At 43.0% G+C, this 27,994-nt stretch overlaps 10 protein-coding genes across 10 annotated transcripts; 4 read left to right on the top strand and 6 right to left on the bottom strand.

Moving 5' to 3' along the window:
* Positions 1 to 6: 6 nt before the first annotated feature.
* On the top strand, positions 7 to 3,343 carry BDB00DRAFT_821131 (Gaa1-like protein). The gene is made up of 11 exons (XM_053123356.1): positions 7 to 264; positions 358 to 460; positions 605 to 693; positions 794 to 972; positions 1,112 to 1,162; positions 1,263 to 1,466; positions 1,593 to 1,812; positions 1,910 to 1,993; positions 2,146 to 2,299; positions 2,417 to 2,632; positions 2,781 to 3,343. The coding sequence occupies exons 1-11, from the start codon at positions 77 to 79 to the stop codon at positions 3,243 to 3,245; spliced, it is 1,953 nt and encodes a 650-aa protein (XP_052980152.1). The 5' UTR covers positions 7 to 76; the 3' UTR covers positions 3,246 to 3,343.
* On the bottom strand, positions 3,344 to 5,213 carry BDB00DRAFT_821125 (S-adenosyl-L-methionine-dependent methyltransferase). The gene is made up of 2 exons (XM_053123355.1): positions 3,946 to 5,213; positions 3,344 to 3,823 (listed from the first exon to the last, which is right to left on the bottom strand). The coding sequence occupies exons 1-2, from the start codon at positions 5,183 to 5,185 to the stop codon at positions 3,417 to 3,419; spliced, it is 1,647 nt and encodes a 548-aa protein (XP_052980151.1). The 5' UTR covers positions 5,186 to 5,213; the 3' UTR covers positions 3,344 to 3,416.
* Positions 5,214 to 5,642: 429 nt separating this feature from the next.
* On the bottom strand, positions 5,643 to 8,141 carry BDB00DRAFT_938668 (uncharacterized protein). Its single transcript, XM_053129295.1, has 3 exons — positions 7,557 to 8,141; positions 6,842 to 6,900; positions 5,643 to 6,161 (listed from the first exon to the last, which is right to left on the bottom strand). Exons 1-3 carry the CDS (start codon positions 7,653 to 7,655, stop codon positions 5,771 to 5,773), a joined length of 549 nt encoding a protein of 182 aa, XP_052980150.1. The 5' UTR covers positions 7,656 to 8,141; the 3' UTR covers positions 5,643 to 5,770.
* A 1,690-nt stretch (positions 8,142 to 9,831) lies between these two features.
* On the bottom strand, positions 9,832 to 10,971 carry BDB00DRAFT_787561 (uncharacterized protein; the record flags this gene model as incomplete). Its single annotated transcript, XM_053120714.1, has 3 exons — positions 9,832 to 9,896; positions 9,986 to 10,009; positions 10,107 to 10,971. 3 exons carry the CDS (start codon positions 10,969 to 10,971, stop codon positions 9,832 to 9,834), a joined length of 954 nt encoding a protein of 317 aa, XP_052980149.1.
* A 1,172-nt stretch (positions 10,972 to 12,143) lies between these two features.
* BDB00DRAFT_349362 (cyclin-like protein) lies at positions 12,144 to 13,833 on the top strand. The gene is made up of 8 exons (XM_053117031.1): positions 12,144 to 12,304; positions 12,399 to 12,480; positions 12,579 to 12,707; positions 12,848 to 12,959; positions 13,042 to 13,087; positions 13,167 to 13,276; positions 13,497 to 13,503; positions 13,576 to 13,833. Exons 1-8 carry the CDS (start codon positions 12,228 to 12,230, stop codon positions 13,712 to 13,714), a joined length of 702 nt encoding a protein of 233 aa, XP_052980148.1. The 5' UTR covers positions 12,144 to 12,227; the 3' UTR covers positions 13,715 to 13,833.
* Positions 13,834 to 18,052: 4,219 nt separating this feature from the next.
* BDB00DRAFT_871894 (uncharacterized protein) lies at positions 18,053 to 20,334 on the top strand (the record flags this gene model as incomplete). The annotated part of the gene is made up of 4 exons (XM_053126883.1): positions 18,053 to 18,214; positions 18,345 to 18,809; positions 19,109 to 19,480; positions 19,660 to 20,334. 4 exons carry the CDS (start codon positions 18,053 to 18,055, stop codon positions 20,332 to 20,334), a joined length of 1,674 nt encoding a protein of 557 aa, XP_052980147.1.
* Positions 20,335 to 21,066: 732 nt separating this feature from the next.
* On the bottom strand, positions 21,067 to 22,280 carry BDB00DRAFT_762802 (Translin; the record flags this gene model as incomplete). Its single annotated transcript, XM_053119352.1, has 6 exons — positions 21,067 to 21,187; positions 21,291 to 21,418; positions 21,669 to 21,807; positions 21,896 to 21,974; positions 22,044 to 22,134; positions 22,203 to 22,280. The coding sequence occupies 6 exons, from the start codon at positions 22,278 to 22,280 to the stop codon at positions 21,067 to 21,069; spliced, it is 636 nt and encodes a 211-aa protein (XP_052980146.1).
* Positions 22,281 to 22,346: 66 nt separating this feature from the next.
* BDB00DRAFT_821114 (uncharacterized protein) lies at positions 22,347 to 24,042 on the bottom strand. The gene is made up of 6 exons (XM_053123354.1): positions 23,700 to 24,042; positions 23,523 to 23,587; positions 23,320 to 23,407; positions 23,036 to 23,116; positions 22,781 to 22,901; positions 22,347 to 22,678 (listed from the first exon to the last, which is right to left on the bottom strand). The coding sequence occupies exons 1-6, from the start codon at positions 23,889 to 23,891 to the stop codon at positions 22,446 to 22,448; spliced, it is 780 nt and encodes a 259-aa protein (XP_052980145.1). The 5' UTR covers positions 23,892 to 24,042; the 3' UTR covers positions 22,347 to 22,445.
* Positions 24,043 to 24,203: 161 nt separating this feature from the next.
* On the bottom strand, positions 24,204 to 25,761 carry BDB00DRAFT_821109 (GNAT domain-containing protein). The gene is made up of 6 exons (XM_053123353.1): positions 25,695 to 25,761; positions 25,526 to 25,610; positions 25,370 to 25,444; positions 25,130 to 25,207; positions 24,852 to 24,992; positions 24,204 to 24,660 (listed from the first exon to the last, which is right to left on the bottom strand). The coding sequence occupies exons 1-6, from the start codon at positions 25,719 to 25,721 to the stop codon at positions 24,347 to 24,349; spliced, it is 720 nt and encodes a 239-aa protein (XP_052980144.1). The 5' UTR covers positions 25,722 to 25,761; the 3' UTR covers positions 24,204 to 24,346.
* On the top strand, positions 25,762 to 27,652 carry BDB00DRAFT_821103 (uncharacterized protein). The gene is made up of 6 exons (XM_053123352.1): positions 25,762 to 26,077; positions 26,152 to 26,291; positions 26,360 to 26,569; positions 26,667 to 26,856; positions 26,925 to 27,105; positions 27,144 to 27,652. The coding sequence occupies exons 1-6, from the start codon at positions 26,060 to 26,062 to the stop codon at positions 27,185 to 27,187; spliced, it is 783 nt and encodes a 260-aa protein (XP_052980143.1). The 5' UTR covers positions 25,762 to 26,059; the 3' UTR covers positions 27,188 to 27,652.
* Positions 27,653 to 27,994: the final 342 nt, after the last annotated feature.

Here is a 27,994-nt window from a genome sequence, read left to right as displayed (position 1 = left end):
TGTTGCTGTCAAATACTGGTCGACCGGATCGCTGCTTTAACGTGCACAATAACCGGAGTTTAAGAGTCTGTGAGTTATGAAGGCAAGTAAAACGCCACGTTTAAAGCGCAAGTTGCTTTATATATTCGATCGCGCGTTCCCCTTCATCATGTTAGGGACGTGGATTCGAACCAAGCTAGCATCAAGACGATCCTCACCAAAGTATGATGCTGATCGAAAAGAAAAAATTATTCGAGTCGTCCAAACATACAATGTTCCATTGAGGTAATTTCACTTCACTCATCCAGTGCATCGAATCACTGCTCAACAAGACACTGACGATACTCATTTGCGGGGACACTATTTTACCTTGGAAAGCATATTGTTGTTCTTTGTTGGCATTGTATGGATCCTCCTTTTACCTTATGAGGGATTCAATAGGACGACGTACATTTCAGAAAACGCACTGTTACCCGGTCAGGTATTTAAACTTCTCGAGTTGTTCGTTGGTGGCGATATATATAATCTTTTATTATTAAAAAAAAAAGGAGTTCTCAGGAGTGAGACAGAAGAGAAATGGATTATAAGTCGCTGTTGTAGTTTAATTAATCGACAACTCTGATAGGTGAACGTATATTTTGGCTACAATGACATTCGTACAGCAGAAGACTATCGATACCAGCTTACGCACCAAGAACGCCAAGACAGCGAAGTGTAACTATAAATATCTATACACACCACGCATTGATGTTTCCAAACGAAGAAATGAATATGCATAACCATGCATTCCCGTTTTCTCTTTCTTGTATTATAGACGAGCAACCTATATCATGAACGAATTCCGAGGTTTAGGTTTTGATTCCGCATTACAGCGTTTCAACACATCTGATGATGGTATGGGCGTCAATGCATTTGCCGTATATCGAGCACCAAGAAGCGATGGGAAAGAAGCGTTGATTTTGAGTGCGCCCTGGCAATCTCGCACTGGTGACTGTAGGTATTCAAAAGGACAAGTATGAGGTGATGCATTAAGCATGTTCTACCCTCCCCCCTCTTTCCTCGGGAATAGCAATCAAAAATGGTATTTCGTTGCTTAAACTGTCTCCACCGTTACATATGCGCTTGTACTTAGATAATACCAACGGTATCGCAGCATTGCTATCGTTAGCCAAACTGTTCAAGCGTAAGCACATGCAGTAGTACATATTTATGTGCATCAAATGTAGTATGTGTGCTAAAAAAAAGGGTTACATGCTTTTGCTTTGCTTGTAAATGTTTTCCAGGAAACGTATATTGGTCCAAAGATATTATCCTATTAGTAACGGATAAGGGTATGGTAGGCACTCGATCTTGGGTGGATGCATACCACGGAACCGGGCCAGCCAGCTTCTCATCCCTAGTGATGCCACGATCCGGTGCTATCCAAGGCGTTGTCAATCTTGACTTTCCTGGAACCCAAGACTATGAAAATCTAGGAATCTTTTTTGGTAAGAGAAGGGAATAATTGGCATTTGACTTTTGGGGACCTTACGTTGACGATCGCCAACCGTGTATCTTAAGCAGCAACAAAACTTACGATTATTTTGATATTTTGCAAATATTTCATGGCTTAGAGGGCGTCAACGGACAGTTACCCAATCTTGATCTGATCAATACCATTGTTACTGTTTGTACCCGAACTGCACGCGTACCTCTTACGCTTCACGACGATTCAGCTCGTCCATTCAATGACAAACCTTGGGGACCCTATGTTCAATCACTTCTTCATATGACCCGCACAATGCAATACCAGGCGCTAGGACATCCATCGAGTGATGCAGGGCTCTACCTGAGGTAATGTAGCATCGGCGAATCGGTAAATGTGCGAGCGTGGGAGAAGCGTGGTTATACTTTTCACCCTGCTGATTTAATAAGCATAATAATGATTTAGGTACAAAATCGATGCAGTTACTGTTCATGGTGTTCGTGGCAGTGACAATCTCCATGCGTTGTTTGGATTTCACAAAATTGGAATGTAAGTTTACGATTACTCAAGCCAATATGCCGAATAGAGTCGATTGTCCGCTAGCACCCCTCCCTACCACTACTGTTCAAAAAGCTTAAACCTACACAATGTATACTCTGTACACTCACAAATACACATACACATGGCTGTTACATTTTTAGTATGCTAGAATCGACGTTCCGAAGCTTGAACAATCTTCTCGAGCATTTCCACCAGTCGTTCTTCTTTTACCTTTTGCTAAGGCCAAATCGTTATGTGTCGATAGGCGATTATATGCCACCCATCATTTTGTTTGCTTGCAGCCTGATTTTCCAAATATCCTTTTTTTATCGCACATATTTCCATACGATTATGGAGTTGCATGATCTGGCATCACCCGCATGGATATGTCACATTCCTTAACCGCTTCTATGTTTTCTTTCTTTTGATTACTCGCTCGCTCTGTATTATATTAGACCAAGTACGGCCCCAGGTAGCCCCGAAAAAAAGGCAGTAGCGTCTCATGCGGTAACGACTAACAGCAGCAGCAGCTCGAGAAGCGTGTCCTCTGCGCTTACGGTGATGATTGTAACACACTTGATGGGATTTGCGATTTTCTATATCATGCAGACAACATCACTACTGGGTTATACAGCAAACGACAGCGAGGTAGGACAGCATGACAGTGTGCTACAATAACCCCCTCACCCCCCAATTAAAATATTTTTTTTACTGATTTTTCTTTCTCTATGTGCGTGTGCGTGCGCGTGTGTACGTGCCCCTTCCTTTCTCACAACTTTGCCCCCTCCTCATAAAGGCACTGGTGGTGGTACAATTCGCATTGTCATGCTGTATTGCGGTGATCACTGTAATATGCACAATCTCCAGCCACCGTGGGGGTTCTCGCCATGCTACGGATACTCCTAATAATGGACGCACATTAAAATCATTCTGTTTGGCATTCAGTGGTTTGGTGATATCCACGGTCTCGCTCCTGAACTTTAGCTTGGCTGTGGTGACAGCCGTGCTGATCGTGTTGCCATACACCTTTATTCGATCATCGTCGTCCTGGATCGCCAGAGTACTACAATGCGTCATTTTAACTCTTATATCACCTCCTGGTCTTGCTGCGCTAGCAGTGGCAGTGGGGGGACTGCCGCTTTCAAAATTACTCTCAATGCTTATTGAGGATTATCAAGTAGTAGGCTCATGGCTTCTTTTGTACATTTGCGTAGCCTATTGGCCTGTTAACTTGGCAATGCAAATTCTTGTCTTTACATAGTAACAACAACAACAATCCTAATGATATACTACTTGTAATGAATACTTCTTGTTAAACAAAGGGGATAAAAGCATTTTGGCTGTTTTTTTTTATACACAAAAAAGAAGAAAACATACTACAGAATATATTTTATATATGATATGTAAATTTAGAAAGGGTTGAGAAATGAAATTACAGTTGTTGTTGTTGATAAGGTTTCTGTGCGGTAGCACAATGCCAATTAATATACGTTTGTCCAATTCGCCAGCTTTCGGGCAAGCCCATGATGTGGTTGTTGAATTTTTCGATGGTTAGATCCATGACGAGTGAGAGCCAAGGCCGTAAAGATTGCAGTAAGAAGAGGTGTTGACTAGCGGCAAGCCTGGAGAGTTCGGAGCACTTTCTGTTGTTGTTAGCAGCTGTTTTTGATGGTTGTGGTTGTGGTTGATTGGGTGGTGCTGATTCATCGACTGGGTCCCAGCCCAGTGGAAGTGATTGAAATTGACTTTGTACACGACGGAAACCATTGCTGGCTAGTAAAGTAGAGAGATGGCGAGCCATGTATGGATTCTGTTGACGAAGAATCATTCCTTCGAGAACTTTTAAAATAGAAACAACAGCAACAGGAAATAAGTAAGAATGTACAGTATTACGTAGTGCAATATAAACAAATCAAAGCAGTAATAGTAAACAAAGAGTTAATAAAGGATCAATTACTCACTTTTGTCATTCATGGCACATTCATTTGGCAAGGTGCTCTGAGTTTCGAGATCCGGCTCGACAAGCTCGACCCATCCGCCTGGTTTTAATACACGCATGTACTCGCGCATCAACGCTTTCCACATGCCAGTGGACAGACCCCAGTTCATGTCGCGCTGATAGATGTAATCGATGCTGTTGTCCGGGAATGGCAGGCCCTCCTCAACATTGTACTGGCGGAAATGGCAGTTTTTGGGCTTGATGTCTTGGGGGAAGAACCGATCTTGGTCAATACCGATAAACGTGGCCTTGGGAAACATCGACGCCATTTCCATGGTCCACGCGCCAGCACCACAACCAATGTCAAGCACCACGGCCGAAGAAGACTTGGCTTCCAAAGTACTGGCAATACCAGGTGCGCAGAAATCGCCACCAAAGATCATCCGGAGCAAGTAGTGCTGGGCCACCAGCCGATCTTGTTCGTTGTGATCTTGGGCCAAGATATAGCCCCATCCGTCTTGCATCTGCTGTTTACGTTTCTTGGGTGACATGGCGAGTGTGGTGGTGCTCATCATGTGCTTCCATGTCATTTTTAGGTTGGTCGAGGTGGTCTGGATGGTCTCTGTGGTGCTCATGGCGGTACTGGGCCGTGGAATATGAGCCAGCAGGGTGGCAACGGAAGGGGGTCTCCGTTGCATCTGATCTGCTGGCACTGAAGGTGATACTGGTCTGATGGTGATATTGCTGCTGCTATTAATGATATCATTGTTGTTGTTGGTATTGGCTTGCGGTAATGATGGTGATGGCGAGGATGATGTAGGAATGGGTGGCAGTGGCGCTCGAGGTGGCGGTGTCATTGTCCGACTCTCGGCACTGTTGTTCCGTCGAAGGCTGCTGCTGTTGCTGATAGTGGATAATGAAGGGGAGATTTCACTGGATGTGACAGACGAGGATCGAGTGCGCATCATCAACGGAGGTAATTTGGGGCTACTGTTGCTACTGACAACCCTGCCATGTTTGGCCCCTGGCATGGATGCAGATTTCGACAGCTTCACTACCACTTGCTGCTGCTGCTGCTCCATAGGTACCCGGCGTTGGTGATGATGATTCAGTCTGTGGGTAGATCGACTGGTACGAAGACGATTGTATTGCTGGGTGTCTGGTAATAAAGGCTTTTGCTGGATCATGATGGGCTCTTGAAGAAAAGGACGATGAGAGGGGAGATCAATTACAGAGAAGTTATGGGTGGCAGTAGTAAACATGTTGGGAGAAGAAGAAAAGAAAATAGAAATGCAGAGAACGGGGATGAAAGAGCACCGTACTTTTATTGTTTTTGACAATTCATTATCAGGGGTGTGCGCAAGCGAAATGGGGGAGGAGGGAAAGGGGGAGCGGTGTGAATATACGGGAAGTATGGAAACGGGGGTGGACGAGTGGGTGGGTGGGTGGGTGGGTGGGTGGTAAATGCGAGAAGACGCATGCTGTGCACAGGTGCTGTTTGCACATCATTTGCAGGCAGATCGGACATTGCGTATAATTGTCCACCACCAAATTGTGACACTGCATGCATCGTCGGTTGCTACTTTTAATGGGTAAAAAGCGAGAAAATCGTCTAGCCCTCCTACTAAGTACATACTGTGCTGTGCTATGCTAATATGATACTCGCTCATAACACTGGTTTTTTGAAGACTATTTCATCAACAGACACGCATGATTTTTACATCCGATCTGTGCATTTTTCTTGTTTTGTTGCAATGTGTCTTAGCTTGTTCTTACTTTCTTTGTCAGCTTCGGCCTGGTCTGTTCAGTTTTGCAAGTAGAAAGTGTTTCATCTTGATTGTTGCTCTTTAATGCCCTGCTTTGTATTGCTGACGATGATGACGATGGTGGCGTCCAGGAGACCTAGGAGCACCATCCTCATCACCACCGCTGCTTCCGTGCTTTTCCTTTTTAGTCGGAGAAGAATATGTGATGCTATTGCTGCTGCTACTACTATCACTGTTGTGACGAGACGACGACGGCGATCTCGACCTCTCGTTGTTGCTGCTTTCTTGGTCACGACGTTTTAATGAAACTGCACGATACAGTCTTGAAAAGTGACTTGCCTCGCTGCCATCGCTTCTACGCTTATGATGACGAGTGCTAGAGCCGCGACGACGACTACGACGACCTACAGGTGAGCGAGAATCAGAGTTGCCCTTGCTGTTATAATCACGACGAGACGAGCGACCATAGTGACTACCATAGCGTAGATGTTAGCGAGATGAAGGTGATCACGAGCTGGAGTAGCAGCTCTGCTGTTTTTCTCGTCGTCTTGTACTCAAGTGGCGAATATCATACAATAACGAGGAGATGAGGGTGAGCGAGAGCGTGAGTGGACGCGGTAGTAGTAGTTGTGGTTGCTTCTTCTTCCCTCGTAATTATAGTTGTAGCAATGACTCGGCCTATCGTTACGGGTGTCGTGCTTGTAATAGCCGGACCCAAGAAACAACAACAATGTCAGATAAGGTGCATAAGCTATGATCGTTGGCTTTGACGCTTTTGGTAATAAACGACCCCCACACAAACACCACCACCCTTTCAACTGTCCCCCCAAAAAAGAGCATGAATCCAGACTGAGCGGTTGTCAAAAGAAGGTTATATGACGCTACGTTGCATTGACCAACTAGGCTCTCGTCATAACCGGGTTTCGTTCTCCAGTTGAAACACGAACTCATTACACCTCTAACCACTACCAACGCACTGTTTACTAGTAAGAGCAGCAGTAGCGGCACTAACTCTTTCTCTTACTCCTTGGCCGATGCCGCTATTTCCTCCCCGATTACACCCCGATAATAATGACGACGATGATTGCCTGTTGTGATTTAGACAATATCGTGCATAATGGCCTAAACGTTTTGCCAAAAGCAGCCACTTACAACAGCAACAACTCCTTATTAATAATGGCGCAAATATAATAACGATGGTAGTAATATTTCTGCAAATAACGACGATGAACAATTATGGTGTATTACATCAACAGACAACCATCATCGCCGCCGCCGCCTTTCCTCCCCTTTCCTATTCTCTCCATGATTTTCCCCTAAATAGATCGTTGTTTCATTCTGCATACCTTCTTTCCCACACGTGAAGCAAGTATTCCTGCTCACAAGTTGCTGGAGATTACTTTTTATAGCTTGCTCCACAATGGTCTGCTTGCCGTTTACGTCCTGTAGTAGAGAAGATGACCATAGAGCCGATCTTGTCTTTGTGTACTTATATGCATGTCAATCTATTCCCACCCAAACAAAAAGGTCACTCACCATGCTTGTCGTATCTTGGATTGCATCATGCATGTGTTGGCGGTCGAAAGATTCCACAAAGCCATAATGAATCGTTTCTTCCCCAGAAGAGTACAGTGTGAGCCTTTGCACATTTCCTTTCCGCAGCCGACATAAGCAGTATATTCTCAAAAAAAAGAATAATACCAAAGTGATGACCATGCTGTTGTAACAAAAGAAAGTAAATCCGGGCGTGGGGATTTGCGCATACAGACAAGTAGCCACCGGAGCAAATCCGCTGACACCCTTCTCACCCCACCCCCATTTACAATGTCAATGCCGCCAAAACTTCACAGAAGAAAGTTTCACGTACCTTGGCACTGCGACGAATGATCGTACCGTACCTGCCAAAGATCTGATCGAGATCAAATTTAACAATGTGTGGCGGCAATCTACCTGTATACAACGCCATAGTGCTGAGACTCGGTGTAAGTGGTTACACAAAGAGTCCCTCTTTCACTCTGGCTCTTTGTTGCACTTTATGCAGCAGAGTTCTTTTTTCCCTATGACTTGGCACTGCACGTTAGGATCGTATGTACCAAATGCTTCTCCATGGCTGTATCTCCCACATACTTCTCACGATAGGCAGCATTGCATCTACCAATAGGTTACATATGGTAGACGCGGTTCATTATCCACCTTAGTTTATTGTTTGTTTGTATATTGACCTACATACTAGGTTCGGCAACATATATACTTTATATTGCCTTAGTCTACTGAAATGCACAGACAATCACAAACTGATAAGCTCTGCCCAACCAACGACTTTAAAAAGCAAATGTATACGGTATAAACTATCATGTTCGTAAACTATTGTATAAACTGGTTTCATGCCGTACTTTTTGCCTTAAAAGGCTTATGTCCGTGCAAACAACGTCGTATAGGGCATAATGATCGGCCCAATGTTTGCGTGAATACAGACCTTGATATTGCTTGATATACATTTCCACATTAAAGTCCATATTCATTGTCTCTTTCTTTCTTGTTATCATCAACGGCCATCATTGCAAATGAAGGCTTAGCGTGTATACACCAATCGTGGCATTTTAATGCGATGCGAGGCTGCTCAACATATTAGTATGACACGCGCACACAAGTGCTCCATTAAGCGCATTATTGGTAAATGACCAGTCCAAATTTTAAGCAGCATACTGTATAGTGATTTATACGCGGCAGTATTTATCGCGGTATGCATTGTGTATCTCGATCTATTGCATATAGCTAATACGCGTGTATAAACTTGGTGGTATGTAAGTGGGTTATACATTATTCTAAATTTTCAGTCATGCGATTCATGATATACTGATTTTATTCGCTTTTGAAAGTATCCCTGATATCCCTGTCCTGTTGTCCCCGTGGTAATTCAAACTTTGAAGTGTGACAACAATTCGCAGAAGTAGTACAGTAAAGTTTGTTTTATGTAATTTGATTGTCTTCTGTGATGATTATAATGGTGATACGATTAGAGCAATCTCTTGTTCCCTTATTTTGTTGTTGTGGGGTGATCATTTGTAATTAAGCTCAGTTTCTTAGCAAACAGTTTGGGTCACTGTATGTTGGGAAATTTCCGATATGCATACAGTGTTTCGTGTAGTGCACCATTAGTAAACGGGCTCATCATTTTGTTAGCATATTTACTCGCATGACACAAAAGTTTACTTTTTAGATGGCAGTAGCCCCTGATGCACGGACACTCATCAACCGATCGGCCTCATTCCCGAAAAAGCTTGTTTTCCTACCACATAAGAAGGCACATCTCCGTGCGCTACCTACTGCTACTATATCTGATGTATTCTTCTCTTTGCATACTATCATCGAACGAACTTTTCGTATCGCACGTACTTTTCGTATCGCACGTACTTTTCGTATCGCACGTACTTACATACCATGTACATTCTACATGCACTAGTAACATCTACCATAGACTTACGCACGCAAGCGCGATATGCAGGTAGTGTGCCCTGCTGCTTGTTATTCTTTCGATTGTGGTATACGAAGGAGCTATATTCACTCTATTCCATTACAGGAAGGCGAGAAAAGTGCTACATAATGTAGAGCTTTCTACATGACTGCTCCTTTTCCTTTTTGTTGTGCTGATGACACGTACATGTGCAAACGCACCGGTGTACTTTGTGCATATACATTGGCCGTGTATACTGCTGCAGACTTTATGTAGCAATGACGCTAGCATAGTACGAAAAATACTGTTTACCCTTCGTTTTATACACGTGAGAATCATTGTGTTTTTCACTATGTGTCACATACACATCGATCGAGAAAGATCCAAGTGTAGAGGCCATCGCCGCAAAAAGAAAAAAGTATATAATAAGCAAGGGTGCATAGGATATACAAGCATTATTAAAATTACCGACAATGACTTTCATGCGTCGACTCTAGTGATTATAGACTCACTGTCATGCGTGTTATCTGCAAATAAAAGCACTAAAATTATTTTATTGGAACATTTAGTCGGGAAAAAAAAGTTATTACACATTCGTTATTTGACACTTCTCTTTTGGGAGGAGAGTATGTGCGAAGAAACAAGGGAAAAAGAGCATGAATTAAAAATAAACTGGCTGGAAATCAGTTTATGAAGCGAATTTCCACTTGATATTGGTGCGTTGGGTACTGAAATCCGCTATTTTCTCAAACACTATTATATACGAGAAAGAAAGGTTAGTTTAACAGGGGTCAGTTAATATGTTTGATGGGTAGGAAGAAAGATAGAATGGATAAACTTACCTGCTGGAGTCATATCAAGACCATCTAATAGTCACAGAACGATAAAAGAAGTTACACGTTAAAAATTGATTTGTACTCACTTATTTGCACACGACAGGAAACAGATTGAAAAAAAGCTTACCGTCATCACAGGTCATACAATAATCAACGACTTCGGCTTGAACTTGCTGACCAGAGGGTCCGACCACTTCGACATGCTTGCCGCAGTTCTCGTTCTTGCTGCTCCTGTCTTCACCCATTTGCTTCGCGCTCAAAGCAACCACCAAGTCGTGGTTGGTATGCACCTTACCACATGAAGCGGTTCGCGTCTCGGCATCATAAAATGTACCGCTGCCTTGGTTATATTGACTATCGTTTGCTCCTTGTTGCTGGGCCATACTGTTGGGTAGGATGATACCACCTTCACTTGTATACGAGATACCATCATTCTGTTGTCCGGGTGCTTGCCGCATCTTGCCACTGTTACTACTGCCACCGCTGCTTCCTTCGCCTCCAATGTTGCTACTACCTCCATCGGTCATACGATAAGGCATATCCAGCATCCCACCACTGCCACTGCCCGCAGCCATATGGCTTGGTAGAACAATACCACCTTCGCTATTGTAGGACACCCCACCGCCTTTGTTATTGTCTGCTGCTCGAGCTAAACTGTTTGGCAAAACAATACCGCCTTCGCTTGTATAAGATACGCCAATATTGTTGCTTGCTGCTTGGGCCGCCATACTATTGGGAAAAACGATACCACCTTCACTCGTGTAAGATACTCCACCCTGACCAGGCGCCTGCCGTAGCTTGTCACCACTGTTGCTACTGCCGTCATTACCGCCATGGTTCATATGATAAGGCATTTGGAGCATATCCCCATCACTATCCGCAGCCATGTGGTAAGGCATAACAAGTCCGCCTTCGCTGTTGTAGCTGACAGCACCACCGGGACCGGTCGCCATCTTGTTGGGCAGCTCGATGCCACCTTCACTGTTGTACATAACATCACCATAGGCTTTTTGTGATGCGGCGATCACAGCAAACGTGCAAAACGACAGGAGCGATCTCATCAGTTGCGTGTTGTTTTTTGTTTTGTGTTACTTGAACGAGGTAATATAGAGGCAGTAGTAGTAATAGATAGTAAGATTAAACAAAAGAAATAAAGAGGAAAAAAATAGAGGGCGCTAGATAGCCAGAATTGCTGGTTCGAGGGTTCTTTACTATCCCTTGCTTTTTCTTCTTTTTTCCAACTTGAATTTCCAGGGCCCAAGAATTATTTCTTTTGATTATTAACCCATGCCTTTACTGGAAAATGTGGGGAAACAAGCGATTTGGATTGACTGAAAACGGTAGACTAGGTGTTATTTTCCAGCGGCTACAAACAATAATGATCGTGGTATTGCTAATTTGCATTCGTTGGTGGTTCCCAGCGAGAACTCAAAAGACTTACCCAGCCTGTGCTAAACGCTGCGTAATAAAAGCCTTTGATGCTGTCAATCAAGATGTGTATCAAGGTCGCTGTTTGTCCATTTTTCTTCCCTGGTAATCGCTGTCAGTGTGAGAAATATACATAGTGCGGGGGGTAAATGGTAGTGGGAGGGGGAGGGGTTAAAAGAAGACGTCTTATTGACAGGGCTATATCATTAAAATAGCGATAAGCAGGAAGATGTAGACTTCGTCTTTTATCAATGAAACAATGACAGATAATAGTGGCTCAATGAGCAAGTAAAAAAGATGAGAGATCCGCTCCACTGTGTTAGTGGATCGCACGCACCACTTATACTACACACGTGCTCATACCATTTTGACATGACCACCGCACGTCCGACGGAACTGAATTTATAACAGAGACAAAAGCAAAGACCGCAAAATGCTACTCGCTTGCTTGTTCACTTAAACTTCATGGAGGATCAGGTACTTGTCTTTCATATAACTTCCCCGTCTAATGCGCCTCCCCCTTCTTCCTGTATTCTCAATTTAATGAGAGCAGAAGAAAAGGAATGTAGAATTCTTTGCTTTCCTTCTCTTTTCATTACGAAAAGAATAAGTGAAAGCACTGGAGAAGAGAGACTCTATGCGTGGGTGTAAAATGGGGTTGTTGGGGACAGGAGAAGGGAAAAGCAAAATTGAACAAGAGTGAAGGAAAGAAAAAAGAGAGTTGCTGTCTGTCCGGCCTTAATCTCACTTTGCTGTTCATGCTTAGTGGATCTTTACGGCTCAAGAGTTACAACAAGTCCCATCCATTGCTTCTGGAGCCATGTCAGTTGCCGAAGAGCGCAAACATCGAATATATGGTTGTACTTTTATTCAGGCCATCGGGTGTCGACTTGAATTGTAAGTTGTTCTAAGCGTTACTCGTCTCGTTCAACGTCGTTTGCTATACAAAGAAAAGAAAATTAAAACACAAAGTGGGTATGATTTCCTGTAGAGCACAATTGACCATTAGCACTGCAATGGTATATTTTCACCGCTTTTTTGCGCGAGAGTCGTTTACTGTTTATAAATACGAGGTCGGTTTAGAACGTTTCTTCTTCTTTTTTTTTGGTTTTGGCAGGGGGTTGTCCTTCCCTTCTTGGTGACTGATCTATGATAATTATGTCATATACAGTATATTGCTGCTACATGTGTTTATCTGGCGTGCAAAGTCGAGGAATCATCTCGTAAAGCAAGCGATGTTGCAACTGCATGTATACAATACCGTCCCAATCGAGGGAGCAGCGATGAGGAAAAGGCCAAGGTATAAAGGAATATAATATTAATGACAATAATGATAAGGTTAATGAATAAGGGGAGACGAGGAAAAAATGGGGCGAGGAGATATAGACAAAGCTCGAAAAGTAAAATGGGTGAATCAGTGCTTAATTACACATTTTGTAGATAATCCGTGCTATCCTTTGGCATGAACATATTCTGCTAGACATATTGTGTTTTGATTTCACAGTAGAGCACCCGTATCGGTTTTTGATTGACTTTGCCGAGGAATTAGGAAGTAAGCTTGTTTTGCAGGATCCACCTGATATACCTTTTTTTCTTTGTTCTCACCTCTCGTTTTGTTTATCATCACACACCAGCTTCAGAAACAACTTTACAGGCGGCTTGGGCGTTTGCAAATGATAGGTAGGAGAAAGAGAGGATAATTGTTTCGGCCATTATGTGGCATTAATCACTCACCTATTTAACTTTTATGGATCTTTAGTTTACGGCTGACATTATGTTTGCTGTATCCGCCTCATGTAATTGCAGCTGGATGTCTTCTACTTGCCTATCGACTAAACAGCGAGCAGCTACCAAGGGATGGAGATTTGGGTAAGATGACGGAAGATAATTACGATGCGTTGCAAGGTACGTACCTAGTGACAATGGATGTGTTATGTTGGTTATGAAATGGACAAAGGGCGATGCTGAAAAAGAACCCTCTTATTGACAACGGTTTCTTTGCGAATCTTGTAGATATCGTGCGAAGTCTAATGAAATCATACTCGATCATGAGGTCGCTTGTTGGATCACCGTCCCAACATCACCGTAGTAGTCAGGTTGGCACAAGAACAAGAACAACGTCCATTCCAACTATACAAGTCTTTCCCAACACTTTATTTTCGATTTAGTCAAGTAGTACAGGTTCTTCGGCAAACCCAAATCCTTCTCCGAGTATACGAACGAACGGACACCGACCACATCATAGTAATCACCGCCATCAACAACACCACCATAGTAATAGCTATCATTATCACGAACGACCTCTGACCAACGGTACTAGTAGCAGTAGTAGTAGTCATAGCCATAATCATAGCAACAGCGCTACCACGGCAACAGCAACAGCAGCAACATCGTCCCGAAGATGAGCATCACCCAAGTTTTAAGCAAGACACACTAACCATCCATTCGAACCAAAATTTACATTCGCGCGTTCTCAAACGCAAATACCATCAATCCTTCTCTTGTAAAACTCGACCATGTCCACCACCGTCACCACCAATCATCATGCACGATCAATTTGCTCTCAACTCATCCATCCATCCATCAATCAAACGATCGCTCAATACACCTAGCACTAACACACACACTCACAAACAACAACATATACAATCGCTCTATTTTAAACTTCTCTTATGCTGTCTCTGTTGTAGCACAGCTCACTTTGGATCTTTCAAACATTATACATATATAAGATACCTTTTTCTTTCTTATTCTTCATGATCTTTTTCTGGTTTTTTTGACGCTATCAAAAAAGTTGTAGTATATTATCTCTTTGTAAAACTTTCTTCCCTTTTTCTTTTTCGTATATATTCTCTTATTTTCCCCCTCTCATTTCCACTCTTTCTCTAATAAAAAAAGGAGCACGCATACATAAAGATTTTATTCAATATATATCATGTATTGGAACCGTGTACCTTTAATATTCCCGCACAAGCCATACCCCTTCTCCCCAAAAGACACCCTCCCTTATCTTTGAGAAAAAAGAAGTGCTACGTGCGTGTACAGAACTTCGATATTCAGGGGTTTTGTTCTTCGCGTGTGAGATTCACAATAAGGATACAAAACTAAAGGGACATTTCTTTTTGATTTTAGCTCAGTACACCCCAATGATCTGCAGATCCTTATTCCTTAAATGTGTTAGGTTGATAGCAAGGGCAATCCAATTAGAAATAAACAAAAAACAAACATTTCATTTATAAGACAGTCGTACATGTATATAGTAATCAGATAGAAGCAGGTACGGCAGTCAGTTAATTACTAGCAATTATTCTCTGCTTTTATAAGTAAAAGCCTTACTTCAGGAATGGAATGGAATGAAAATTAAGATGTATATATGGACTGGAGATGTGTAATGATTTTCACCAAGTGGTAGAAATTGTAATACGCAGCACTAGGTACAGAACCATAGCCTCAAAGTTCAAGGATATATTGGTTTCGTGTCGGGGAACGCGCATTAGCGCAAGAGTCAATTCTGTTCACCCTCGCGACAAAACAAATATGTACGTTATATAGAAGTGACCGTTTATAGTGTGAATTCAGCTCGCAATTACTTCTCCTCCTCCCCCCCTACATCGTTTCAAAAGAAACGCGATCCTTAAATTTTTAGCTAGGCGTGTGGGTGTGTAGACGTTGCAACTATGTATAGTTTCACTGTATCAAGCGTCGTGTACAGTAACAAAATGATCAGCATGATATACACCGTCTTCAATTGAAGTGGGATCATCGTCATCATCATTACCGTATCACAAACGCATTCCTTGTACATATTTACTAATATGCCCATAGCATGTATATCGATTGTCCAATCAATTACTCAAGAGAAGCATATAATCACACATTTTTGATAATTTATCACGCACATCTATATACATTAAAACTGTCTGGATTCTGCCAAACATTGTTTGAAAAAAGGCTGGTAAAGGGCGACTTGAAAATTGAATACCGCAAGTATGTATTATGTAAGTGACGATATAGAGAATGGTAGAGCACCATGTACTGTACGCTCACTGGAAATCGGGGATTTCGAAGAAAGGAGCGTAGTTTCTTTGCTTGTTCAATACATTGCGCGTGTGTTGGTTGTACCCACTTTGAGACTACACAACTTGATTCAAACACTGTAGACTGCTGCTTGTAATCTGCAACGTGCTGTACAACCCTTAGAGTTGCGTAACCATGCAATTGACAACTAAATGTTGTACACGTGCTTTTGAATTTTCAGTAATAAGTATGCAATGAGAGGACGCACACTTTTTTATTCTTACCCACAATATGAAAAAAGGCCTGGCAAGTTGTAAAAAGTACAAAGTTCAAATGGAGAATAAACTATATATGTACATTTTTCCTTGCTGTAGATGTCTACCCAACAGCTTGAGGCCTTGCGGAGGGAGAAAAGTGTAATATCATACTGCTGATAGTAGTAGCAATAGGGGGCATAACCTAGCCCAATACCGTTACACAGCGCACTCGAGATCTCCGGGAATGACGGTTACAATTACCGCCACACTGTACGTAGCATATCATCAGAATACTGATGTTTCCATCATAACGGAGACCCCATCATTAGAGAATGACAATGTTTGTATTCGTATGGTAGCAAATTTTTACACAATCGTCAAATACTTTATGTACTAGTAGTTATTGAATTAGAGGAGTTATCAGACATTCTACGTACGTACAACTACAACCATAACAACTGACGCAGTCATCATGATTTATGTGATTTATCTATATCTGCGACATCAGCAAAATACGCGATGTTTGTCTGTGTTATACAGTCAAAAGTACTGGCAACAGATATAGCAAAAGGATACATTTACAGTAAAAGCAAATAAGAATCGGTTAAATAAATGCGTGCGGCTATGAACAAGTGACTTTGTAAAAGAAACATGGAGAAGGCCAGTTGCTCCAGTATAATGTGGCAGTAAAATGTTTACGCATCAAAATTCTCGACGACATCAAATCAACGACAGATGGATACCTCGCTAGTACTTTGCGTGATATATATTTAAGAAAGAGTAGTTAGCATGGCCTTGGACAATTCTTTTTTGACAACAATACAAGAGCATTTGCATATTGATCATCGCTTTTCTTCGGTCTCATAATATAAGAAAAAGAATGACTAAATATAGGTTGGTCACCTAGTCTCATCGATCTAGGAAACCAAACCTTCATATAAGCAAGCGTGACCAATGTACAGTATGTCATTAGCGACATGAGCAATTGCAAAGTCTTATTGAAAATTCAAACTATATACCTACAAAGATTCTTTAAAGCAACTACTAAACCTTTTTTGAGGTGACAGTACCACTTGATGGTCCATATCGATATTATGTGATGGTGTAGTATCCATAGCAAGAAATACCATAATTATCGGTTATCACCACCACCCTCTTCTCGCACATTGATCTAGCATACGCCCCAATAATAAGAGATATGGTTTAGTCGTTGTTTATGTGTATCATTTTGAATCTGGCATCATTATTTGATCTAAAATATATTTTAGCATACATAAAGTACATTGCTGCAAAAAACAATGACTTCTTCTACACTATGTGTATATGATGTGGTAGCGCACTGCGTGCTTGTACAAGCATATTACACAGCCTTGTTCGAGTAACCACGCAGCAGTCGTCCATACTCAGTTGTCAAGAAGCCAAGCAATGCGATATAAAGAAGTGGTCTTTTGTATATCCGAAAATGGGGTATTATTCGGCGAGTGTTGTTTAATTTAGCCAAAGAAATTGGGATGTATGTACTAGCTGACGAAGAGTCGTGGCATGTTGCTACTGCTGCTGCTGGTGTGTGCGGTGCTATGCGTGTCTAATGCCGTGCCCAGGATTTAGGAGAAGGGGCGAAGCATGTGAGATCTAGTGTGTGCTGCACCCAAACTAAATAAGAATAAGCATTTGGTGATACAAAGAAGAGACACATATGATAGCAGCATGAAACAAACAGGCAGATCATTGTTGTACAGACTGAAAGCTCGCTTTCCCTTTCCGAAGAAAATGCAGCAGCTAAAAGATGCTGTCTATCGCAGTATAGTACTACATTGCTCTCCTTTCCCCCTCCTTGCTTTGTTAACCTTTTTTTTCGTGCACTAACCCCCCCCTCCCTCCTCCCCCCCTCCTTCCCGTTACTTTTTTTTTCTCGATATGCAAGGCATAAAGTAAGGCATTTGCTACGACTATTACTGGTAACCAAGCATTACACTGCGGCACACATGCTTCTTGCAAGAAGAGTGCTGCAAAGAAAGAGGCTACACGTTAAAGAAAGAAATTCCGAGAATTCATAGCCTCATAGCTACAGTACTATTGGGTCGTAGTCGGATGCTTCGTCTTATTTTCCACGACATAGCACATAAGCACAGTAGGTAGCATGGACAGTTGCCCTTTTTCGACATTCGGGTCGAGCTCCGCCTGCCATTTCTGCGCGATGTATTGACTTGGTGCAACCCCAGAGCCTTTGGAGGTTGGAGAAACACACTCGGGCACCAAGTATGTGAGCGTGTGGCCCTCTTTCTTTTTTATCTCTCTTCTCTCTCTCTCTCGCTCTCTCCACTCTTTTTTTTCCCTTCTTTCCTTTCTTCATCTCCTCAAATTGCCCGCCATGTCGCCAGCCCCTTCAGTAGCCGTTGCCGCTACTGCTTCGCAACAGTTCCCGCCTACTCCACAAAGCACACCCCGCAATTCCTCTTCCTCGTCAGCTCTACCGCGATTTAGCGTCAACTCAAATCTCATGAATTACTCAATACCGAAAAACGGAACAGAGGTAAGCTGTCTCCCTCTCTCTCTCTCTCTCTCTCTCTCTTTTTCGTACTATGTGTTGTGTGCAAGGAAGAGGGAGGTGGCGGCGGTGGCAGAAAAGAAAACAGTAACAAACGCTATTTTTAAAACTATAGGATGCAACACAAAACAACAATAAGAAATTAGCAGCAGCAGCAGCAACAGCAACAGCAACACCACCACAACTATCATCGTCACCAACACATTCAACCGATTCTGCTTCCAGGGCAGGCGAGAAACGAGAAATCCGACGAGGCAATTCAAGTACACGGACGCGACAACTCGAAGCACAAATCGAGTCACTGACACTCCAGAACGTTAAATTACAACGTACCAACCGACTGCTCAAGGTCGATACAGACAACCTCATTAAACAAAAGACACAACCGCTCCAGGGAACAATCCGTGACCTCACCCTCGCCAATGTGCAATTACAACGTGCAACACGCCTATTACAGCAAGATCTCGACGAGAAAGCGACAGAAATGGAGAACTTTAAGCGAGACCAAATCATGCAAATGAAATCCGTTGGTCCAGAATACGAGTATCTTGTTCAGATGGTCAATCTTTTACATCGTCAGGTAATCACTCGCATACACTTCACAGCAGTCGTGGATGACAAAGAGGAGAGATAGGGATAGAGAATGCGCTCGTATCGACATGGCTGTTGTATGTGTACGTGCGACAGGGTATACTTCTGATGGAAAACGGGCAAGTGGATCGGGTGAACCCGAGGAGGAAAAAAGCTGTGATGCAGTAATCTCCCTCTCTCTCTCTCGCGCGAGGCGCTTGCCATTTTACTTCTAGAGTGTCCTACTTGCTGTTTTCCCCATTTGAAGCCGAGAAATGTTTGACTAACGATACCATGCACACATAATAGATCAGTGGCAATCCAAATTGCGATGAAACATGCTGCTTCACGCTTGAGCCGATCAACCAGTCGACGATTGTAATGACGCTACCTCCGGAAAACGACCAGCAGGAGATGGAAGCACAACATATCTGCAGGCCCATTGTGCACTCATCCATCTCCCAGGGCTCGTACGCTATGGAGCTGGAAAACAAGATCCTGCGGCTAGAGCAGGTGATCGAGGAGCTCGATGTCGAGAAGGAGCAAATGTTACGTCAGCAAGCCTACAAGGACAATGACATTGAGACGTTGAAAAGGGAGTTGCGCATCAAAGACGACATTGTGTCACAATTAGAAGGGGATTTTCTAAATCTCGAGGAGCAATTGGCACGCTTGCAACAGGTAACTTTCTATACAAACAATGGCGCATCTTACTCCTTCGCCTTTTCCCCCTTCATTGCTAGCAGTATTTGGCTGCTATGCCAGATGATTACTCCCAAACGTACACACACACACACACACACACTCGGAGAGGCTGTGTACTCATTTGAATAAAAAATCCAACTTGTACACAAAATTAGGAGTTGAACGACCGATGCGACATGTCTTACCGAGAAGGAACCCTTAGGCCGCAGCCAGCCCCTCAACCGAGAGTAGAGGAGCAAGTGCATGATCCAAAACGACAATCGCAGCTGCTTATGGCAACCAAACGACGGTCACTGGCCATTAAAGATACCGAGGTACTTGAACGGATGCTTCGCGGCGATCTGCAACAACCAGCCGCAAAAGATCATCACCAAGATGGTATCAACGCAGTTAATGATGAAGACGACGACGACGACGACGACGACGACGACGACGACGATGACGATGATAACGCTAGCACAGAAACGGATCGAGACACCAACATGACAACGCCTCCACGATCAAACAGCCCGCGAGAGCAACTCGACGATGAGGTGGTGTTGCTGGCAACGGAAAAGCAGCCGGCCCAAGACCGACAACGGGTGCTGTCATTTTTATCATGTGGCGTTCTGCCGTGCGCCTATCCGGTGCAATCATCACAGCCGATTTCCAGATTGGAAGACAACGATCCGTTTGCTCCGTTTACGGTGATGACCGTCTTCCTAGGCCTGGCTGCGCAGATGGGGATCACGGACGACTGGACGGTGCCCATCACTTTGGCGGCCCTCGTATCTGGCTTCTTGTGGTCCGGTGCTGCACAGGGCGTGCAGTTGAAGCTCAAATTCAAGTAGACGATGAAGAAGGAAGAACAACGGACCGAGAAGATCGGCAATGTACACTTGACAGAAACTGACCTGACCTCTTTCACAACACCAACAAGCAGCAGCAGCAACAACAGCCCCCCCCCCCTTATCTTTCTCGATTACACTCTGCACACATACATCTCCACGAACAAGAAGAGCACATGTTCTCCCTCCTCCACCGAACCCTGCCCTCTGTCTCCCTCTCTCTCTCTCTCTTGCACCATCTCAACCTCCCTTCATATCCGCGGCGTCATTGCAGCCGCTGTCACCGACGCCGCTTCTTCCTCTTCCTCTTCTTCTTCGCAAACGAACCCCTAGCGAATCAACCTTTTTTTCCTAATTACTGACGGGGCCGGTCTATATACTCTCTTCCTTTTTTGGTGATGACCTACTAACACGACCTTCCTTTCACTTCTACTCTTACTTCTTCCTCCTTTTATTCCATACCCTGCATAGAGCATTATTCTTTAATTGTTATACATTTGATCTCATGTAAATATTATCTGTACCCTTTAGTAAAAGACTCACAAAAGAACAAAACAGACTACGAGAAAAGAAGACAAGAAGACAGTTATTTTTCGATATGATATTCAGGAGACAAAAGAAAAGAAGGGGAAACGCTACATGCACCGTGGTATGTACGTGTGAAATGATGTTATGTATGTGCATGCGCATCAATTGTAGTTAAAAAGCACCGTAATGTATCAACAGTACTCTCGCTTAAATCTCGTGACTCAGTTTAGCTTTCTTTGCTGCACTCGATCCATCTTGCAAGCCACGCAAGCTAATGTCGTAAACAACCTCCTCAATCTTCTTTACATCATATTTGATGCCATCGAATCTGTCAAATTTTTCAAAAGGTGGTGAGAAAAATTAGTTAGCATAATTGCCCTCTTGTTCGCTCACCGTCTCAGAGCACACACACTGCCATACAAGAGACATACCTCTTTCGCAGCATATCATTCTTCAAGTTCAGAAGCTGAAATCCACCGCTAAGATCTTTGACGAACTTGCTTAATCGCATAGGGCGCGTATAATCACCTACAGTCACTGCATTGACGGCCAATCGAGACTAGATCAAATGCAAAACAAGGTTGTCAGCCAACACTCTTAAGCAACAGTCTGACAAAGCTCCCCAATCGTTCTCTACGCCAATTGCATCAACCCTCTACTTACGAGTTCATTAACTAGCGAAATGTATGCATGAAGAACATCCTCGAGCTGAATATGAAAATCATTGAAGCTGTTATCCAGATCAACTTTGACTGTGTGCATAATGCGATAGTTCATGCTTTGTTTAGTAAGCTAAGCATAACAATAACAGCAATATCAGCCATGCTATTACCTCCAATGGCTTCTTCAATCTTGTTTATCTGGACCAGCTCTTCGGTTTCGAGATAATACTTGAAAACAACCAGAAACACGGCTTGCTGCATCGAGCGCGACCACAAATCACAGTATCTTTTTCACGCAAACACAGTAATAACAGCAATTTAAGGAGATAGCCACATAGAAAAATAAAGTTACAGGATAAGATAGTAAGATTTACTTGTAGAACTGGTTTTCGGGTATCAAAGTAGCGAGGGTTTGGACGCGTTCTCGGACTTCGTTAAAAGCGATTTCTGGCACTGTAATATACACCAGACTTTAGTAAGCTTCTTTTTGCTGCAGTATCATTATTCTTTCTTTGTCCGTACCTGGACCCGTAGGATCTGCGTGAATCATGTTAAGGATGGCATTAAGCTTTCGACAGGTTCGTTCGAATTCCCGTACCTTGACACGAATCTCCTATAGTGCAAAAAAAAAAAAGAAACTATCAGGATAAATAAGGGGGCTCTAAAGAGCTCCACTCTTACGTCTTTACGATCCGATTCTTGTTCCAAGGATTGTTGAATGTCGCTAAAAAATTGAAGATCGATCGAGTTTGAGGCCATGGCAAATAACGCGTATATAATGTGTGTGTGTGTGTGTGCGCAAATGAAAGAATTATATTGAGCAAAACGCGAGCGGAACTAGTAAGTAGAAGATTTTATTGGCTACTGCCAGCAAAGCTAACTAGTATGTATGAGTATGATGATGAATTGTTATATAGGAGTGTTTTATTGATGGTGATGGTGATGATGACGATGCTCCTCAAACTTCGAGAGGACATCGAATGGATTTGTGTTGCTTTGCTTCCAAGACTCTTGCATTGTTCGTTTTGTATCATTGTCAGCATTTTGATAGATTTCACGGGCTACGGCGTCCATGCTAGGAGATGTCGTCGTTGTTGTTGTGTCGGTAGTAGTACAAATTCCAGCTGCAGATGTGTTACTGCTGCTATTGATCGTGCCTACATATACATAGATGCAAAGAAACATGTCATTTGAGGGCTGGGGACATTGTTAAAGGAGGTCTAGTTGGGCGCCAACTGCTAATAACAAGTGTAACGTACCTCTGTCCTCAGCTCGTTTTAGTTCGTCATACACATCCCTTGTTGTTTTTAGACGAAGATCGGCCCAGTGTTTTCCGACCTCAGCCTTTCGTAGGTATATGACAAAGCGAGTCTCTTTTACCTAATAATGATTACATGCATGAAACAGTTAACTTTGATCCTGAGAAATGCGGAGAAACATGAACGTGTTTTCTTCTTTTACAATAGCATTGCCACAGCCATATGCTAGGCCAACTAGCTGTTACATAAATATACCTTGGCTTTAGTTTGCTCAGGTGCAACGTAGCCATGGAGTTGAGATATACGAAAGTTATAGTTAACGCCCTCGTGTTCATTCTGCAACAAAAGCGGCGTTTTGTATATTTTTGTTGTGTGTACGTGTGTGTTGGATGTGTATATAGATGTGTAATAAGTGCAAATGTAAGTGTACATTGCTATATGCATGTGCTGCTGTTGTATCAGGCGCCAGTAAAACAATAATTATAATAACAAACTTGGGCTTTTGTGTCTAGAATGTTTGAGAACAAGATGATAATTACAATATCCAGCTGTATGGCTCGTGGTTGTACTTGGAGATTGTAGTGTTCCGTAGTGATCTTCTTTGCATCTTTGATCGGCAAGTATATACTTTGTACGTATAGTTTACAGATGAGCAGAGGTAAAAACGAGCTCTTCAATTATCATCTCGTTATCTCCCGTTTTACATACAGTTGAAGAATGAGGAAAGACCTTGTGTACTTACATGACAGACTGATCCGACTGATCCCAACCGTACCCGGATGTGATATATATGGTTTGGGTAGTAGCCTACAAGAATGCAGTGCCCAGCACCATGAGCCATCACCGTATACATGATTGCATACGAAAAGGCAAAGCTTATATCTGCTCTTGTAATCAAAAAGCACTTGACAATCATTACCTTGGTACGGCTTATGGGCTCACGCAGAGACGAAGATGAAGCATTTGACAGTCTTCTGGTCTGTGTTGTATGGTCTTGACAGTCTTCTAATATCTTCTCTATTGCACCTATGACTCCTGGACGAGAAGCAAGCGCCTTTAAACTCTCCAGTTCAGCTATATCGGCGGCGTCGTACTTGTTATCCCAGGTCATTAGTCGTAAGGAGTTGTGAAGTGTTTGAGATTAAGAATAGAAGGTGAGAAAGGAAAGAAGGGAAAGAAAAAGAGAAGAACAGGCCAAAATTGAACAATAAGCGGGCGGTGCTCCTGTCAAGACACACTAGAACGCTGTGAGAGAGGGAGAGAGAAAGAGAGAGAGAGAGAGAGAGTAACGGACATCCCCCAAAAAGAGAGAGTAGGACAACCAGATCTTTCGGTGTCCCCGACGCTCAGGTGGTTCAAGTGCTGCGATTCGCTGACTTTTACCATGGGACCCACATGTACAGTACACATCACTTCTTGTTCCCTCTCGCTGCCGTGCGAACGCACAAACCTTTTTCTTTTTACTAGTAATGTCCTTTTTCTAATGGCTAGACATCCCCTTCTCAAACAGCCCCTGCTCGTTTTGCATCTAATGACACCTAAAACTAAAGTTGCTTATTCTTTCTTCTATGGCCATCGATCTTTCTTTACATGCGTTGTCCAAAATTCTATCAATGCGTCGCGCATAGCATGATTTCTTTGCCGTTGTTCATCAGTTGCTTTGGCTCCGTATGCATCATTGCTGCTGTCATCGTCGTCAATACCGGAAGCAGGAGGAGAAGAAGGTTTTGGAAGACATGACCACTCGAGAGTAGTCTCTTGGAACACTTGGGACGTCGAGACCGGGTAAAACCCTAACTTTCTGGTAAACAAGTCAATGCTGGGTTCGTTTGTCAACGAAATTTTGGCATGAAAGGTCTTGAGCCCTAATTCGGTTGTTGCTAAGAAGACGAAATGTACGATATCAATTCCCTTTTCGTCAGTTTCCCGATCATCACACCCAGCATGATGGGATTGCACATATGCATATTCTCGGAAACAAGCTAAGCGTCATCTACGTTTAATCGCAAAGAGAAAACGCACGTATGCTTACTTGGCCGTCCGCTTTTCCCATCCAAGTCCCTATACTAACCATAAGCCATCGTGATCTTGAGTGCTTCTAACCCTCTTCCGCCGCGCCGATAACGTTCTTCGGCAATCATGATTTCAATTTCGCCGAATGTTGGATCGTCATCCTGGTCGTTTAGAAAGATATTGACATCTCCAATCATGACTTTATGATGTTATTGGTTTATTGCATGCAGAGTTAGATATCGTATCTACACATTTATACACGGATAAAGTACAACTCTGAAGTCGTATGTTTATGCTGTGCATAAGTCTATGTGTGCGTGTTTTGCAATAACGTACCGGAGCCCTCCTTCATATCTGCAAAAGACGACAGTGTGTTCTTGTCATCTGGTGCCGCCAGTAGAATAAATGTACATTCTAATATTGTAAAAAAAGTTGTACAAGTTAAAAATACGGGGAAAATCTTCTTCTTCCTATCGTCCCAACCCCCACACCCCCAAACCCCACAGACGCACGTATAACGCACGTCGTCGATGCGACATGTAAAGTGGAGTTATATGGAATGCATGGTTACGTTACTTTTTTCATCTTCGTGCCACGAGCGTTGCATAGCGTATTCCTCATCCAACGTAAGTGGCTCGGATGCCGTCATTTCTGTTATATTTGTTCCCCCCACCGTTAGATACGTCAATAAAATGATAACGCTATTCACGTCCTTGGACAACAGTGCTTTACCTTGAAGAAATGGCGATTGCATCCAGTCATGGTATTTTAACACATGCTCTTCTTTATATGGGACGAGAATGACTTTGGATCCAATCTAACGTTATATTTTTCCTTCTTTTCAGCAAGCCATGTTTCTCACTGTGTACATTTTCTCTTCCCATCTATTTTTTTTTCTCACCAACACTAAATTTTCGTTTTGTCGCATTTCCCCGAATCGATTTGCAAAATAAAGCAAATAAGTGGAAGCGAAAAAAAAAAGTGACGACGTCCTCCCCCTCTTGTTTCTTCTTTCGCGCGGTCCATGAGCACAGACACGAACACGACCCATGCCGAGGTGAGGAACCACTCGCGTGTTTTCTTCTTAGACTTTCCATCCCAATGCTGCTAAAAGGTACTAGAAGGCCAAAAACACGAATAACGTTTTCACTTGTATAGGATACGACGACGACATTGGTAGTCAAACAGGTGCCACCTGTCATTAGCGGATCGCGAGAACAAGCTTATGCATACTTTCGACAATATAACGCCATATCTGTAAGGCCCATGGAAGGCGTTGCCATGGTAAGTCCTTAGGGTGCTAGACAGCGGCTGTGGTGAGTGTGCGTCTTACAAATACTTTATATTCATTATATTAGCGAGGAACGATTTTTCTTGACTTTGCTAATCCAGCACAAGCTGGGGAAGCGTACAGTCGTTTACAGCAAATGCCTCAATTTGGTGAAGCATACAAAAAGATGCGCGTCGAATATGCGAAACCAAATCCAAAACGATCAACGTAGGTATATTGATTGATAGGGAAATGGGAACGTCAAGTCGCATGAATTCAAAATATCTTATTTCCAGAGGCAGAGAACGTGCAACGACAACACCATCACATAGTTTATCATCATCAACACAGTACCGTCCCTCTGTACCACAAACGTCACATCCATCTTCATCTTCTCCATCACCATTATCATTATCATCACCTTCATCGTCGTCAATTCTGCCACGACAAACGCCATTGCCGCCAAAGCCAGTCACCCAAGGGGAACCTGTCGCACCTCATCTTGGGTAAGCGGTTTCTAGCTATCCTAACTTAGCGAGAGATCAAGGAGCTGCACGTACTTTTCTATATTGCTGAACCGGTTATTATGTTTTATACATCCAGAATCAATTACCCGCCGAATCCTGATTTACACTACCGATACCCTGATCCTACTCCTGAGATCCTGACCAACATGATGCATGCTATAGCAAGTGTTCCACGACTCTATGTGCAAACATTGCATTTGATGAACAAGATGAATTTGCCTCCACCTTTTGGACCTGCAGAGAACGACAGCATTCCTGCCATATTGGTAAGTTCACTCATCTACTACATACACACGGAGAACGCAAGCAACTAAAGTCATATGTATGACATTAGTCTAAAAAACGAAAACATGACGAACTCGTAGCTAGTGACGAATCCGAGCTAGAATCGGACGAGGAACGAAAGGATAAAGAACAGGAAAAGCAAGAGACGCGGTCCAAGATACTGGCGGCGCAGGAACAGAAACGCGCCGCGTTACTCCAAGGCAAAAGTAGCAATGCTAGTGGCAGCGGCAGTGGCGGAATCAAAATGAGGCTGACAACCAAAAAAAAGTGACGAGCAAAAAAAAATTTTCTGAGCCCCGGCCGTGTCTATAAAAGAACCGATTCTTTTCTCTTTGAAGTGATTACAGCTTTCGCAACTTCAGGTAATTATCGGTTCTTTTCTTTGTGGTTTGGTTATATGTGATGGTACGGGTGAGTGGTATGTATACATTCGAAATGATGCACAAACCTTTGGACCCGAATTATCTATATGCATTTCCGATGTTCACACTTCACTAGTGTGTGGGTTTTCCGAGTGAACAATCTCTGAAGAAATATATACATATCACACGCCTGTGTTGTTTTGTGGTTGGGATTGGGGCTTGGTCGAGTTGTTTAAATGTCCAAACACATTAACTAACTCAACATTGGCACGCTGCTTGCAGGTTAAACAAGTTGCATCGATCTTAATCAAGCACTCGGATTACCTTAGTTTGCAATTTCTGTTTCCAAACCAATAAAAAAACCATTTGAAAATTACTCTTGTTTTTTGTGATCAATTTCATCTGAGTGGATAAGGAGGTGTCTATAATTGGGAAGAAGTACACCTTGTTATGACAACTATGCCTCTATAAGCTGCCACACGAAAGGCGATATACTCTGTGATAATAAGACCCATCCCATTCTCAATCTAAGCAATAATCAGAATAGTGGATAAGTCTTTGATTTATATGGATATGGGGGCAAACTGCTTGTTACCGATGATGATGATAAGCAAATGGTACTGTGCTATCTTCCAGTTAAGCAAGCACTGAGTTGTCCAATTTGATAAAATGGCTTCAAGTTTCTGTTGACAGCATCGAATACACCAAAATGACCTTCGACGCCGTTCTTGTATGGCTCATCGATTGCAGAGAACCA

Source organism: Zychaea mexicana (assembly GCF_025766255.1).
Source record: "Zychaea mexicana strain RSA 1403 chromosome Unknown BDB00scaffold_32, whole genome shotgun sequence".
In the NCBI taxonomy this organism is placed as follows: domain Eukaryota; kingdom Fungi; phylum Mucoromycota; class Mucoromycetes; order Mucorales; family Lichtheimiaceae; genus Zychaea; species Zychaea mexicana.
This window is presented reverse-complemented; position numbering and strand designations above follow the sequence as displayed.

Excerpts from the sequence above, each read along its gene's own strand:
- BDB00DRAFT_821131 (XM_053123356.1), top strand. The coding sequence starts at position 77 with ATGAAGGCAAGTAAAACGCCACGTTTAAAGCGCAAGTTGCTTTATATA. Across the intron at positions 973-1,111 it reads GCAATCTCGCACTGGTGACT|ATAATACCAACGGTATCGCA; the intron begins GTAGGTATTCAA and ends GCTTGTACTTAG. Across the intron at positions 1,994-2,145 it reads GGATTTCACAAAATTGGAAT|TATGCTAGAATCGACGTTCC; the intron begins GTAAGTTTACGA and ends TTACATTTTTAG.
- BDB00DRAFT_821125 (XM_053123355.1), bottom strand. The coding sequence starts at position 5,185 with ATGTTTACTACTGCCACCCATAACTTCTCTGTAATTGATCTCCCCTCT. Across the intron at positions 3,824-3,945 it reads ATGTGCCATGAATGACAAAA|TTCTCGAAGGAATGATTCTT; the intron begins GTGAGTAATTGA and ends CTATTTTAAAAG.
- BDB00DRAFT_938668 (XM_053129295.1), bottom strand. The coding sequence starts at position 7,655 with ATGGCGTTGTATACAGGTAGATTGCCGCCACACATTGTTAAATTTGAT. Across the intron at positions 6,901-7,556 it reads TCATTCGTCGCAGTGCCAAG|AAATATTACTACCATCGTTA; the intron begins GTACGTGAAACT and ends CGTTATTTGCAG. Across the intron at positions 6,162-6,841 it reads AATAAGGAGTTGTTGCTGTT|TCACTATGGTCGCTCGTCTC; the intron begins GTAAGTGGCTGC and ends ACGCTATGGTAG.
- BDB00DRAFT_349362 (XM_053117031.1), top strand. The coding sequence starts at position 12,228 with ATGTCAGTTGCCGAAGAGCGCAAACATCGAATATATGGTTGTACTTTT. Across the intron at positions 12,305-12,398 it reads ATCGGGTGTCGACTTGAATT|AGCACAATTGACCATTAGCA; the intron begins GTAAGTTGTTCT and ends GATTTCCTGTAG. Across the intron at positions 12,708-12,847 it reads GCGATGAGGAAAAGGCCAAG|ATAATCCGTGCTATCCTTTG; the intron begins GTATAAAGGAAT and ends CACATTTTGTAG.
- BDB00DRAFT_821114 (XM_053123354.1), bottom strand. The coding sequence starts at position 23,891 with ATGACCTGGGATAACAAGTACGACGCCGCCGATATAGCTGAACTGGAG. Across the intron at positions 23,588-23,699 it reads AGCCCATAAGCCGTACCAAG|GCTACTACCCAAACCATATA; the intron begins GTAATGATTGTC and ends GCATTCTTGTAG. Across the intron at positions 22,679-22,780 it reads AAAACGAGCTGAGGACAGAG|GCACGATCAATAGCAGCAGT; the intron begins GTACGTTACACT and ends ATGTATATGTAG.
- BDB00DRAFT_821109 (XM_053123353.1), bottom strand. The coding sequence starts at position 25,721 with ATGCGACAAAACGAAAATTTAGTGTTG. Across the intron at positions 25,208-25,369 it reads GTGGCACGAAGATGAAAAAA|AATGTACATTTATTCTACTG; the intron begins GTAACGTAACCA and ends TTACAATATTAG. Across the intron at positions 24,661-24,851 it reads CAAGATCACGATGGCTTATG|CAACAACCGAATTAGGGCTC; the intron begins GTTAGTATAGGG and ends TCGTCTTCTTAG.
- BDB00DRAFT_821103 (XM_053123352.1), top strand. Across the intron at positions 26,292-26,359 it reads CCAAATCCAAAACGATCAAC|AGGCAGAGAACGTGCAACGA; the intron begins GTAGGTATATTG and ends TCTTATTTCCAG. Across the intron at positions 27,106-27,143 it reads CAATGCTAGTGGCAGCGGCA|TGACGAGCAAAAAAAAATTT; the intron begins GTGGCGGAATCA and ends ACCAAAAAAAAG.